General features: G+C 44.4%; 1 protein-coding gene across 1 annotated transcript; it reads right to left on the bottom strand.

Moving 5' to 3' along the window:
• Positions 1-714: 714 nt before the first annotated feature.
• On the bottom strand, positions 715-11499 carry POLE4 (DNA polymerase epsilon 4, accessory subunit). The gene is made up of 4 exons (XM_056114792.1): positions 11235-11499; positions 10687-10771; positions 9696-9737; positions 715-1044 (listed from the first exon to the last, which is right to left on the bottom strand). The coding sequence occupies exons 1-4, from the start codon at positions 11442-11444 to the stop codon at positions 1031-1033; spliced, it is 351 nt and encodes a 116-aa protein (XP_055970767.1). The 5' UTR covers positions 11445-11499; the 3' UTR covers positions 715-1030.
• Positions 11500-12728: the final 1229 nt, after the last annotated feature.

Raw genomic sequence — 12728 nt, 5'->3', positions numbered from 1 at the left:
CTTCCCACCCCCTGCCTCTGTGGCTCTCTCTTCTTTTGGGCTCATTTTTAAGAGTGCAAACACCACAATGCTCTAGAACACCTAAATAGGTAATATCGTGTAGGGAGAAGACAGAGACTCTCAAACAGCAGTTATTGAACCTTTTCTATATAAGAACTGGCACCTGCTTGTGCATTAGTGCAAACAGGCAGTTATAAACTGTGGGTCCCCTCCGGTCTGCCATGACTGTGTAATACAGCAATGAAAACATGGCTGATGTTCTCAATGTGTGGCTATGCCATTTTGGCACATTTGCAATCAGAAATATTAAAACTTTATTTTAAAATGTTTAAAGAACCATCTTTTATTAAAGATGTGCCCATAGACGGTCATCATTCATGGACCAGTGGCTTAAGACCACTGATCTGGAGCGGAGACTCTCAAAGCTGACTGCATGCTGGAATCTCCTGAACAGACTTAAAATGACTTTTGATCAATACCAGGATGAACAGAGGTGATCCTGACGTCACTGTCACGGCTGCGCTATGGCCTTCAGCTGTGTTATTAGGAAGTCCACAGGATTCGAAGAATAAAGTTTGAGAAGCTCTGGCCTAGAAAATAAAGGTTCCAACCCAGAGTGACGCCCACGAGGACAGCTGTGCTCCTCACGTCTTGCTGACTGGCAGCTCTCCAGTCAGAGGAGCCGAATCATGGGCAAGATAAAATACACTAAGGTGGATGTTGATCAGAGACCTTTATTTGGGTCTTTGCGATTCATCAAGAAACTCGCACAGAACATTCTCTTTACATCCGCCCCAAGCCATGGCAGCAGCTGCCTCCAGGCCTGAAGTGAAGACACAAGAAATGGAAGACTTTGTAGAGAAAAGTTAACAGGTGAGCTCTCTGCTTACGCCGGCTGAGGTGAAGGCAGGACAGTAAAGGTGTCCAAGTGCAATATCCCAAAGACTCTGTCCTTCAAAGATGGATCCCGAAGAATGGGGTTTAACCAAAGAATGGAGGTGAAGGGTCACAAAACCATCCTACTCGGCAATCAATCCAAAGTACCTGAAAATACAAACAACAGTGTGTGAGAGAGCTGGATGGTGCAACAGGCAAAGTCGAGTTCCAACGGAGGCTGCCCCGGCACAAGAGTTCTCATGAAGAACTCGCACCGGAAGACTCCAGCTAAGCCAGGCAGGGAGACACAGTCTTATAGAAGCTGCACAGCTAGGAACAAAGCATGTTAGTCTGGAGAGGTGGAAAGAGCGATAAAACAAAGCAGCTGTTATGTTAGTTAACAAGCAATTGTGGAAACCATGTAAGGGATAATTCAAAACAAGTGAGCTAAATTCTCGAAGGCAAGAGATAACCTCTTATCTTGATAATCTTTTTAGACAGTTCTGATTCAAGATATGAGACTGTCCTCCCAAGCCTGTATATTCTCCACTCCAGGGTCCATTCAAAAGGGAAAAAAAAGTTTCCAAAAAAGATACAGCAAACACAGTCCCATCAAAACTTAAGGAGATTTCAATTAAAAAAAAAAAAAAAACCTACATACTACATGGAAAGTATCATGTTAAGCGAAATGAGTCAGAAAGAGAGGGATAGACATAGAAAGATTGCATTCATCTGGGGAACATAAAGTAACAAAATAAGAGACTAACACCCAAGAGTGGCCAAGATTAGTACCAGGAGTTTTGCTCCATGGCTTGGAGGACAGCCACACATGCTAGGGGAAAAGGGAGCTCAGATAGAGAAGGGAGCACCAAATAAAGGGTTTTGGGTGGATCCTCCCAGGGTGGGAGAAGTATGCTGAAAGTAGACTATAGACCAAACATGACTGCCACTCAATGCCTCTTTTGCAAACCAGAACACACAAAAGAAGAGAGAGAACAGAGGGGAATGCCCTGCCACAGAGGCAGGGTGGGATGGGGGGTGGAGGGGTGGGGGATGGGAGGGATACTGGGATTCGTGGTGGTGGGAAATGGGCACTGGTGGAGGGATGGGTATTTGATCACTGTATAATTGAAACCCAAGCACAAAATTTGTAAGTCTACAATTGTACCTCATGGTGTCTCACTAATAATAATTAAAAAAAAAAACCTACATTTATAGAAATCTGACTGAAGTGTTAATAAAGCAGAGGAAACGGGAACCTAGAATCAAGAGGCAGTTCCAGACTCCAAAACCAGAGATGACTGAGAGAGACAAGACAAACGGGTGAATGACTGAGCATCGTTATTCCAAACAGCCCAGTCCATCTTTGCCCAAGCCTTTCTGCACCGAGCACTAGCAATCAACGAACATATCAACCTAATTTGGGGAGCTGGGCAGGTAGGCAAGGGAAGAAAGAGAATCGGAGAACTCTCTTCTAAGGAACTAAATGGATTATCTGCAGACAAGCTACAGCTTCTGTAATATCAGAGCCCCACAAAAAGTTTTCTGCCGTCTGGGCTTTGGAGACTCTGGCATAATGTACACCTATTCTCCAGTAAGATTCCAAGCAAAAACAACCTCCACACCAGTGTGGCAGAAGGGACGTCCTCTTTCCTCATTCTTAGATACAATGGAAAGTTCCTGGTGTTAAAAAACAAAGCCTTCAGAGTGAAAGACCCACCCCTCCGCCCCAGCAACAAAAAGGGTTTTCATAATTGATAACACATATTCCTGCTGAGACCAGCTGATAAAACTGAGTACATCAAATATTTTAAGGGACAGGTTCGTGGCTCAGCAGTAAAGTGGGTAAAGTGCTTACAAGAAGCCGAAGTTCAATCCCTAGCACTGCCCCCAAAAAAGCTTTTAAAACAATCCTTTAGACTTCAAAGAAACATCCAAGGAAAGGCAAGTCCAAGACATGCACACAAAATAAACCCAGTCTCCAGCTTCCAAAGCGACTTTTGCTCTGAGTGCATTTACCAAGCTAACAGAAACTGTGCTTTTGTTTGGGTGGTGGAGCCAAATGAGTCAAATCGCAAAATGTAACCAAGAGGATAAGGCCCTATAGCCACCTCCACACACACATTTTAAAGTTGGAACCCCAAAAAGCTAAACTCTCTAGAATTAAACCAGCGCTCTCAGATATCTGCAGTCAAGATACATATCACCTTGAATTCTCAAATCTTAGATTTGAATTAAGGAGACACTGACTTGATAAATGCTGTTACGCGCCTTGCAGAAGACAGTGAAAAACTTGAAGAAGTATTTCAAGCCTCAAATAATCCAAATAAGCTGGAGAAAAAGTACAGTGGGTAGGGTGCTGGCCTTGCACGCAGGTGACCCCAATTCGGTCTCTGGCATCACATATGGTTCTCCGAGCACTGTCAGGAGTGATTCCTGAGTGCAGAGTAACCCAAGCCAGGAGTAACCCCTGAGCATTACCAGATGTGGCCCAAAAACAACAACAGAAGGTAATAATAATAATAATGATCCAAATAACTTTTTAAGTACAACAAACAATATTACGAGATACTCTAAGTAGGCCAAAAAGGAAAATCCAAATCTATCAGACAAATAGAATAAAACAAATAAAAACCTTCCAAAGCCTTGGATATTGAACAGCTTATAAAACAACTCTGCTTATGAGAACTGAAAGAGAAGTTTCAAAACATCTGCAGAAATACACTGGAAAGTGACCAAACAGATCACTTCCCGTTGTAAAATTAAGTACTTCCACAAGAACAGCCAATACGGAGATTATGAATCCTAAGGGTTTTTGTTACAAGGAGACCTTTCCCCCTTTTTCCTTTCCTTTTTATTGTGGGTCTATAAAATGGTGGACATCAGCGGAATCTACTGCACATGTCAAGAAAATTTAATAACATATGAAATAACTGATAGAGTACTTCTTTTTGCCATTTTTGGCTCACTCCTAGCACCACTAGGGTGACAATGCCAGCCCCATAGCAGCAAGTAAAAGAACAGAAAGGTCAGGGAGAATAGCTCAGGGAGGGAGATGGCTGATAGGTGCTTTCCATTTGGCAGGTCCACTTTGATTCCTAGCAAGCAGTTCCTGGACACCACATGGTACAACCCCCAAGCTATGAGTAGCTCCTAAGTACCACTGAGTACTTAGGACCAAAACAGGTAAAGGTAAAGGTAAAGGCCCTCCCATTGATCGTCGATTTGCTCGAGTGGGCCCAGTAACGTCTCCATTGGAGACTTTGTTGTTACTGTGTTTGGCATATCGAATACTCTCGGTAGCTTGCCGGGCTCTCCGAGAGGGGCGGAGGAATCGAACTCGGGTCGGCCATGTTGGCCGCTTGTAAGGCGAACGCCCTACCGCTGTGCTATCGCTCCAGCCCAAAACAAAACCAGAAAATATATATTAAAATGTAATTTCCAATCTGAGAAGGAAATACAGAAAAATTATACTCCACAAAGAGGATAAAATAAGAAAAACAAATCAAATAGACATAAGAGAAAGCACAAATTAAGATACTACATTTCAACCCAAACAGATAACTTATTACATCCAATATAAATGAATTAAATATTCCAGTAAGACTGAATCTTAAAACTACTCAATTACACACTGGTTACAAAAATATGGAAAGATAAAAATCACAAGACTGAAAAGGTATACCATGCAAATGCTAACAAAAGGAAGTTTGCAACCTTTAAATCATATCAGACAAAACAGACTGTAAGACAACCAAGCCACTAACAATGATAAATTCAAAAATATAAGTGTCCATCACATATTAACAGAAGACACTAAAGAGGTAGGAGAGAGTGTTGGTGGAGAGACTGATTTTAAGGCTAGGTTGGGGGACAGGCCACTGAGTGCCTGAGACTGTTATAAATCTTTGTAAATTGGTAAAAATTGTAAATCACTTTGTAAACTGTGGTGCCCAAATATAAGGAAACATGTAAAAATGTTAAGAGCAAACAGTTCATAATAGCAAAAGTCTATCAAATATCTACCTTAAAATGACCCCACTGTGGTATTGTTCCATATGGCATGCTGCATAGCAAAGAAAATAAGCCCAGAAATCCTTATAGTCATATAGATGAACCCACTGAAAACAGCTCTAAGACAGATGCTGACCAATGAATATGCAAGGTTTAGTTTCACGCAGGAAGGGCAAAAGATAGGTAATTTCTAAACTCTAGTGTTTATGGATGCATACTTGTGAGACTATACAAAAAAGCAAGGAAGTAATCAAAAGTTAGGGTACTATTATGTCAAAAAAGGGGCTGTAAAGATTATGATATAAGTAAGTAGTAAAGTAAAGGCCCTCCCGTTGATCATCGATTTGCTCGAGCGGGCCCAGTAACGTCTCCATTGGAGACTTTGTTGTTACTGTGTCTGGCATATCGAATACTCTCGGTAGCTTGCCGGGCTCTCCGAGAGGGGCAGAGGAATCGAACTCGGGTCGGCCATGTTGGCTGCGTGCAAGGCAAACGCCCTACCCGCTGTGCTAGGAAAAATATATAGTTTCTGTGGCCTAATCATTCTATTGGTCTAGATAATGGTTACAATGGTGTTCAGTTTATAATTTATTAATTTTTGCATGTATTCTTTTGAGTTACTGTTCATAAAGAAAAGCTTAGGAAAAAAAAACAGCACTCATAAGGAGAAACACTGTACCCTATGAAATATTATGGATGCTTGTAAGATCATGTCCCACTTTAACTATAATTATTTTGTTATATATCTGGAACTAAACTATTATATCACTTTTATCTCAAAACTCAACTGATAACATATGCATCTGACAAAATATTTAGAAATATAAGTAGCACAGTAGCACTGTCATCCCGTTGTTCATCAATTTGCTCGACCGGGCACCAGTAACGTCTCCATTGTCAGACTTGTTGTTACTGTTGTTTCTGGCATATCAAATACGCCACAGGGAGCCTGCCAGGCTCTGCCATATGGGCAGGATACACTCAATAGCTTGCTGGGCTCTCCGAGAGGGATGGAGGAATCGGACCCTGGTTAGCTGAGTGCAAGGCAAAAGCCCTACCAGTTGTGCTACCGCTCCAGCCCCAGAAACATAAGTAACCACCTTTAATGCTAAAAACAGAACAAAAGGTAAAAGGCAGCAGTTACATTTTCACTGAGAACACTTATTTTATCAGGTACAAATTATCAATTACTGAATCCACAGGGCTAAAATAGCCAAAACCCTCATCTACTAAAATAGAATAGGGCAAAGAATTCAAATATCATATTATTATATATTATTAAATTTATTAAAATTATTCAATCAGAAGAAGCTCCCGGAAGAGAACAACACAGAGTCTCCTGCCCCCGCAACTGGCTGTCTTCACTGGGGTCCCTTGGAGGGGTAGGCTGAGTTTCCCTCCCTGCTCGGAGCAGAGCCCCTGCAGCTGAAGACCTCCAGAACCAGCCACAGCCATGCTTAAGACCACTCTCCACATGCTCGGACAAGCCTCAAGCATGAAGGAACTGACAGAGGAACCCAGGTGTGCGGGACCCGGCGCTGCAATCTCCAAAGGCTGCTTAGATCGGGACTGAGCCTCCACCTCCCAGATTCCCCTATCTTCCAGTAGCTAGGCATTACACCCACCAACTGCCCCCAATGCCGTGTAATCCCATCAACAGCCAAGACCCAGAGACTATAAAACCAAGCTCCTAGAGGTGCGCATGCAGCCACACAACATCTTATTGTCTAGTTCTCACTCTAGAACCCGGCAGGCTACCAGGGCAGTCTGGCAAGGTCCCCGTGGTGCATTCGATATGCCAAAACCCATTAACAATGATGGGTCTCATTCCCGACTCTGAAAGAGGCTCCAATGTGGCACTTGCTAAAAATCTCAGGGCTAAGACAAATGGAGACGTTACTGGTGCCTGCTTGAGGAAATCGATGAACAACGAGATGACAATGATACAGTGACAGTGATTCAATCAGAAGATAAAAATAAAAATATCTACCACCTAAATGACATTTCATTAAAAACTCAAGCAAAGCACTGTAACCTGGGCACAGCCAGAGAGGAAAACCCAGCAGATATTTCTATTTCTATTCCAGACACCTTCCAAACTCTTTTCCACAAGATGGTCATGTTTAAACATGAATCTGATCCTACCACTCAACTCTTTAAAAGTCTAAGAACTTAAAATGAACAGGTAAAGAACGCTCCAGTTTTACTGGAAAACTTAAAGGAAAGGAAGTCAGTCACAAAAATCTGCCTTGGGCAGGAAAGATAGCACAACAGGTCAGGGTTTTCCTTGCACCCTGCCAACCAACCTGGATTTAACCCCTCTCACTTCATATGGGTCTTAAGTCCTGCCAGGAATACCCGCTGAGCACAGAGTCAGAGAATCAGTAGGTGTGGCCCAAATTCTCCACCTCCTAAAACAATAATTTGCCTTGCCACAGGAGAACAGCAAGCAAGTTGATTTTAAGAAAAATAAACAAATGAAAAATAAGTTTAAGAGCTACAGGCTCAGGAAGATGATTCAAAGGGTTGGAATACATGCTTTGCATGCAGAGCCCTGAGTTCAATCCCCAATAACATCATGTCATGGAAATGTATCTTTAAGGACATTTAAAACATGCATCAACAAGTGCAGATGCCTCAATTGATAGAGATGCAGAATAAGAAAGGATCAAGGTACTAAGATTTAAAGGAGGAAATTAATATGAAGGCAAGAATAGACTAAAAGTGTTTGACTTTCAGCAATTTATTCAATTAGAAAATGAGTAGAAAAGAGTAAGCTGATCAGATTTAGAAGTAACAAAAATAGATACAAAAGGAAGTGGCCAACCACATCCAAAAGAACAAAAGCAACTGATGCTGGCACGGATGTGGCGAGAAAGGGACACTTTTTCACTGTTGCTGGGAATGCCGACTGGTTCAGCCCTTTTGGAAAACAGTATGGACGATTCTCAAAAAATTAGAAATTGAGCTCCCATTTGACCCAGCAATACCACTCCTGGGAATATATCCCAGAGAGGCAAAAAAGTATAGTCGAAGTGACATCTGCACTTGTTTGTTCATTGCAGCACTCTTTACAATAGCCAGAATCTGCAAAAAACCTGAGTGCCCAAGAACGGATGACTGGTTAAAGAAACTTTGGTACATCTACACAATGGAGTACTATGTAGCTGTTAGAAAAGATGAAGTCATGAAAGTTACATACAAGTGGTACTACATGGAAAGTATCATGCTAAGTGAAATGAGTCAGAAAGAGAGGGACATAGAAAGATTGCATTCATCTGGGGGACATAAAGTAACAAAATAGGAGATTAATACCCAAGAATAGCTGAGATCAGTACCAGTAGGATTACTCCATGGCTTAGAGGCCAGCCGGGCATTCTAGGGGAAAGGGCAGCTCAAATAATGAGAGAAGGGAGCACCAAATAATGGGTTTTGGGAGGATCCTCCCAGGATGGGAGATGCATGTTGAAAGTAGACTATGGACCAAACATGATTGCCACTCAATGCCTCTTTTGCAGACCACAACACCCAAAAGGAGAGAGAAAACAAAAGGGAATGCCCTGCCACAGAGGCAGGGTGGAATGGGGGGGATGGGGGTGGGAGGGATACTGGGATCCATGGTGGTGGAAAATGGGCACTGATGGAGGGATGGGTATTTGATCATTGTATAATCTAAACCCAAGCACAAAAATTTTTAAGTCTACAACTGTACTTCATCGTCTTTCACTAATAAAAAAGAAAAAGTTTGGGGGGAAAAAAAAAAGGAAGTGGCCAAAATGAGACATTTCAAATATCTGCTATTTCAATCATGAGTACATCAATAAAAAGTGTAAGCTACAAGCTGTTAGAAGAGATGAAATTAGCATAAAAGTAGATGGACATGGACAGTGTCATACTAAGTGAAATTAATAAGAAAGAGAGGGACAGACATAAAATGACTGCACTGATTTGTGGAATATAAAGTAGCACAATATGAGACTAACACCTAAGGACAGTAGAGATAAGGGCCAGGAGGATCACACCATGGTTTGGAAGCCGGCCTCATGCAGTGGGGGAAAAGGCAATTGGGATGGACAAAGAACCACTAAGTAAATGATGATTGGAGGGATCTCCCAGGATGGGAGATGTGTGTTGAAAGTAGACCAAGGACCAAACATGAAGGACTCTTAGTATTTGTATTGCAAATCATAACGCCCAAAAATAGAGTAAGAAGGATTATACCTGCCACAGAGGTAGGAATTGGGAAGGGGTGGTGGTGGGAAGGACACTGGGAACAATGGTGGTGGAAAATGTGCACTAGTGGAGGGATGAATACTTGAGCACTGTATGACTGAAATGTAAATCATGCAAGTTTGTAACTGTATCTCACGGTGATCTAATGAAATTTATTTTTTAAAAAAATGTAAGCTACAGAACCTCATTTCAGGAAATTATCTTACACAGATTGCAGAAGAAGAAAAGGAAACAAGAAGTAACCTCTAACATGTCAGCAACTGTGGCTCAACCTTTCTGAGCAGAAAATTCACAGATAGGAATAGAGATAAAAAGAAAAACTATTGAATCTACCTAGCTCCTGGGGTTTTCATTTCCCTTCCAGTTCTTTATGGTTAGCAATTTTGAGGTAGACATAAGAGAACTAGAATAGTTCTCACTAGAAAGCTTTTTCCCATCATAACATCAGGGAGAAAGAATTATGCTATGAAACAATGATAAACCAGGCAACCACCATGTAAGATTCTGACTCTAAGTAAGTAGAATAAAAAGAAGCAAGTGCAAATGACTATCCATTCTTTTTGAAAACTCACCTTCCAGAAAAGCAAATTCATCCACGGCTTCTATTGCGTTATCTGAAACCAAGGTAAAGGAACACTAAACAGTCTGGTCATTTGGGTTTCAGCCCCCCAAAAGCACAACCCACATTACAAATGACTTTATGAAAATGAGGGCATTTTTATAAAATTTGTTGTCCTGAGAAATATCTCTATTCCACCACCAAACCTTTCTTCTTTGGTTGCTCGGCCACAACCCCTGTGGTGCTCAACTCATCCCCAAGACTCCGGACTCAGTGCTTGTTGGGAGGGTAGGAGGTGCTTCAGGGACCACGTGGTGCAGGGATCAGCACTAGGGACAGATCTGCACGCATACACGCAGCCCTTTGAGCCATCTTCTGTGCCCATTCTCATCCGCAAATACAGTTTAAGCGGTTCAGTGAAATTTTCAGTGATTGAGACCCCCTTCGAAGATTTTTCTTGTGATGATTAGCACAGGAAGGCCCTCCGAGAGAGCAGCAATACCCATGATCACCTAGAGCAGACTTTTTAAAACGGAGAGTGGCTGTAGATATCATCAAACTCAACCTTTTTCTCTGAAAGTCATCATCTTGAGTTTGGCAAGACTTTGGGGTATACGAATAATATGAAACCTTCCACGTGTGTGACGTTTACCAGCTAGAATGAGTCAGAAATCAAAGACTCATATCTTGGGGTGAAAAGAAATGCTAAAGCTGGTGCAATATAGGCTTAAAGAGATCTGCCAAGCTTCAGCAATGGCAGGAGCCTTTTTATCTGTTGCCCTTCAGCCCTCTGTTGCCCACGACATAGAGGCTCCCTGTCTGAGAAATACAGCACATACGCAGAATATACAGAAAGCAAAGGCTTTCTAGCACTGCAGGAATCCAACAAAAATGTAAGAAAAGACCCTGTGGCACCTTCTCAGCCAAGGAAAGATTAAGTGAGGGCCTGTGTCTCTTGTACCCCACCCCCATCTTCACCCCAGAAACCACAAATGGCGCTCTACCCAAATCTCTCCTCTGCAAGGTTTTCCTCTTCCCTTGCTGGGCGCAGCAGTAAGCATCTTTTGCAATGGTCTCTACAAACAGTTCCTGTGAAGCAAACAAGGAGAATACTATCAGTGGGTTCCAGGATAACAATGGCCAGATGTCCAGCTTGTGGGCGGGGCTACGGGGCTGGTGAAAGGGGGCTCCGAAGCAAGGGGGAGCGCTCAGACAAGCTGAAGGTTGTCCTAGACGTCTAGAACATCTATTCCCCTCCCCTGTCCCCCTGAAGCCCTTGGCATGTCCCTCCAAATCCTCCTCACTGTCCCACAGTTATGTTAAGACGCGGAGATGAAAATTAAAGTCAAGGATCTGGCGAAGAGCGCTCACGAACCAATGCCCAGTATTTTTAGTCTGCGGCCAGTTTCCCGCCACGCGTTCCTGGACCCACCTCCCCGCCACCGCCGCTCACTTCCCCGGGAGGCACCTGGCCCCGCCCCGATGCCGCGCGCGCAGTAAAGCCCCGCCCACGCGCGCACTCCCGCCCCGCCCCTTCCGCCCCGCCCCGCACCGCGGCGCGCGCCAGGATGAAGATGGCTTCCTGTCCCGCCAGCGTCACGTCGGGGTCCGCCTTCACCAGGGCCTTCACTCGCGCCAGCGGCAGCCTCGAAAGACGAGCCCCCGGCGCGCCCGTCGACGCTTGCGGCTGCGGGCTCGCTGAGTCCCCACCGGGGCCCTCCTCCTCCCGGGGCGGCCCACCGGCTGCCGCCGCTGCCGCCATCCGGGCCCCGCGCGCCGCTTGCCGCCTGTGCGCGCGCAGCCGCGCCCGCCCCGCTCCCGCGCGCGCCCCAGGCCACGCCCCCGCCGTCGAAGGCTCCGCCCCTCGCGGGGGCCGCCGACCGCCCGCCGGCGTCTTAGCGCCTAGGGGAGGAGCCTGATGGGCTGGGCCCTGCGGGCAGGTGTTCCCTGGTTGGAGAATCCGCATCTTTTCGGCGCGGTTTACCCAAAAGGATTCCTTGATGGTCCCCGCTGGGCGGTGAGGAGTCAGAGAAAGAGGCGAAGGATGCACTTGAAGGAGGATAGGACTCAAATGTGAACTGTCTAGAGAAAAAGAAAAATGTGGAGCTGGGAAGCGTGACATTGTAGCAAGGATCCCTTAATTATCGAGGACCCCAAAGAGTGTTGGTTCCTGTAGGTTGTGATGATACTGTTGAAATTAAAGCTCTTACTTAGAAGGAACCACTAAGTCAGTCATGGTTGGAGGGATCTCCCTGGGTGGAAGGTGTGCCGGAAGTAGATAAAGGACCACACATGATAACCTCTCAGTATCTGCGCATTGCAAACCATGTAGCACTGTAAGCACTGTCGTCCTATTCACTGATTTGCTCGAGCAGAAACATCTCCATTGTGAGACTTGTTACTGTATTTGGCATACCAAATACGCAATAGGGAGGTTGCCAGGCTCTGGCATGCGGGCGGGATACTCTCAGTAGCTTGCCGGGCTTTCTGAGAGGGACGGAGGAATCTAACGCAGGTTGACCACATGCAAGGCGAACACCCTACCCGCTGTGCTATTGCTTCAGCCCAATATATCCTGGGCAAATTTATCTTGGGTCAATCTATTTTGGGCAAATCTATCGTGTGCCAATCACCTTTGTTGCAAACCATAATGCCCCAAAATAGAGAGAAAGAGGGAAAGTGCCTGCCATAGAGGCGGGGGGGGGGGGGGGGGGGGGGATGAGATAGTGGGAGAGAGATACTGAGGACATTGGTGGTGGTAAAGGTACACTGTGGAGGGATGGGTGTTCAATCATTGTATGAAACTCAACTGTGAAAGCTTTGTAGCTATCTCACGATGATTCAATTTAAAAAATATTTTAAAAAAGAGTTCTTAGTTAAAATAATGTACATGTCTAGCATTTTCCCGCCCTTGATTTTTTTTTCTTGAATTCCTTAATTATTTAGTCACTAAGATTTACAATACTATTAAAGATAGGGTTTTGTGCATGCAAGTTCCAATTCCACACCCACCACCAGTGTCCAGTCCCCCCTTCATTGTCTCAAT

Source organism: Sorex fumeus, unplaced genomic scaffold (assembly GCF_029834395.1).
Source record: "Sorex fumeus unplaced genomic scaffold, SorFum_2.1 ptg000003l, whole genome shotgun sequence".
Taxonomy (NCBI): Eukaryota; Metazoa; Chordata; class Mammalia; order Eulipotyphla; family Soricidae; genus Sorex; species Sorex fumeus.
Note: the sequence above shows the minus strand (reverse complement) of the source record. Positions and strands in the feature narration are given on the sequence as shown.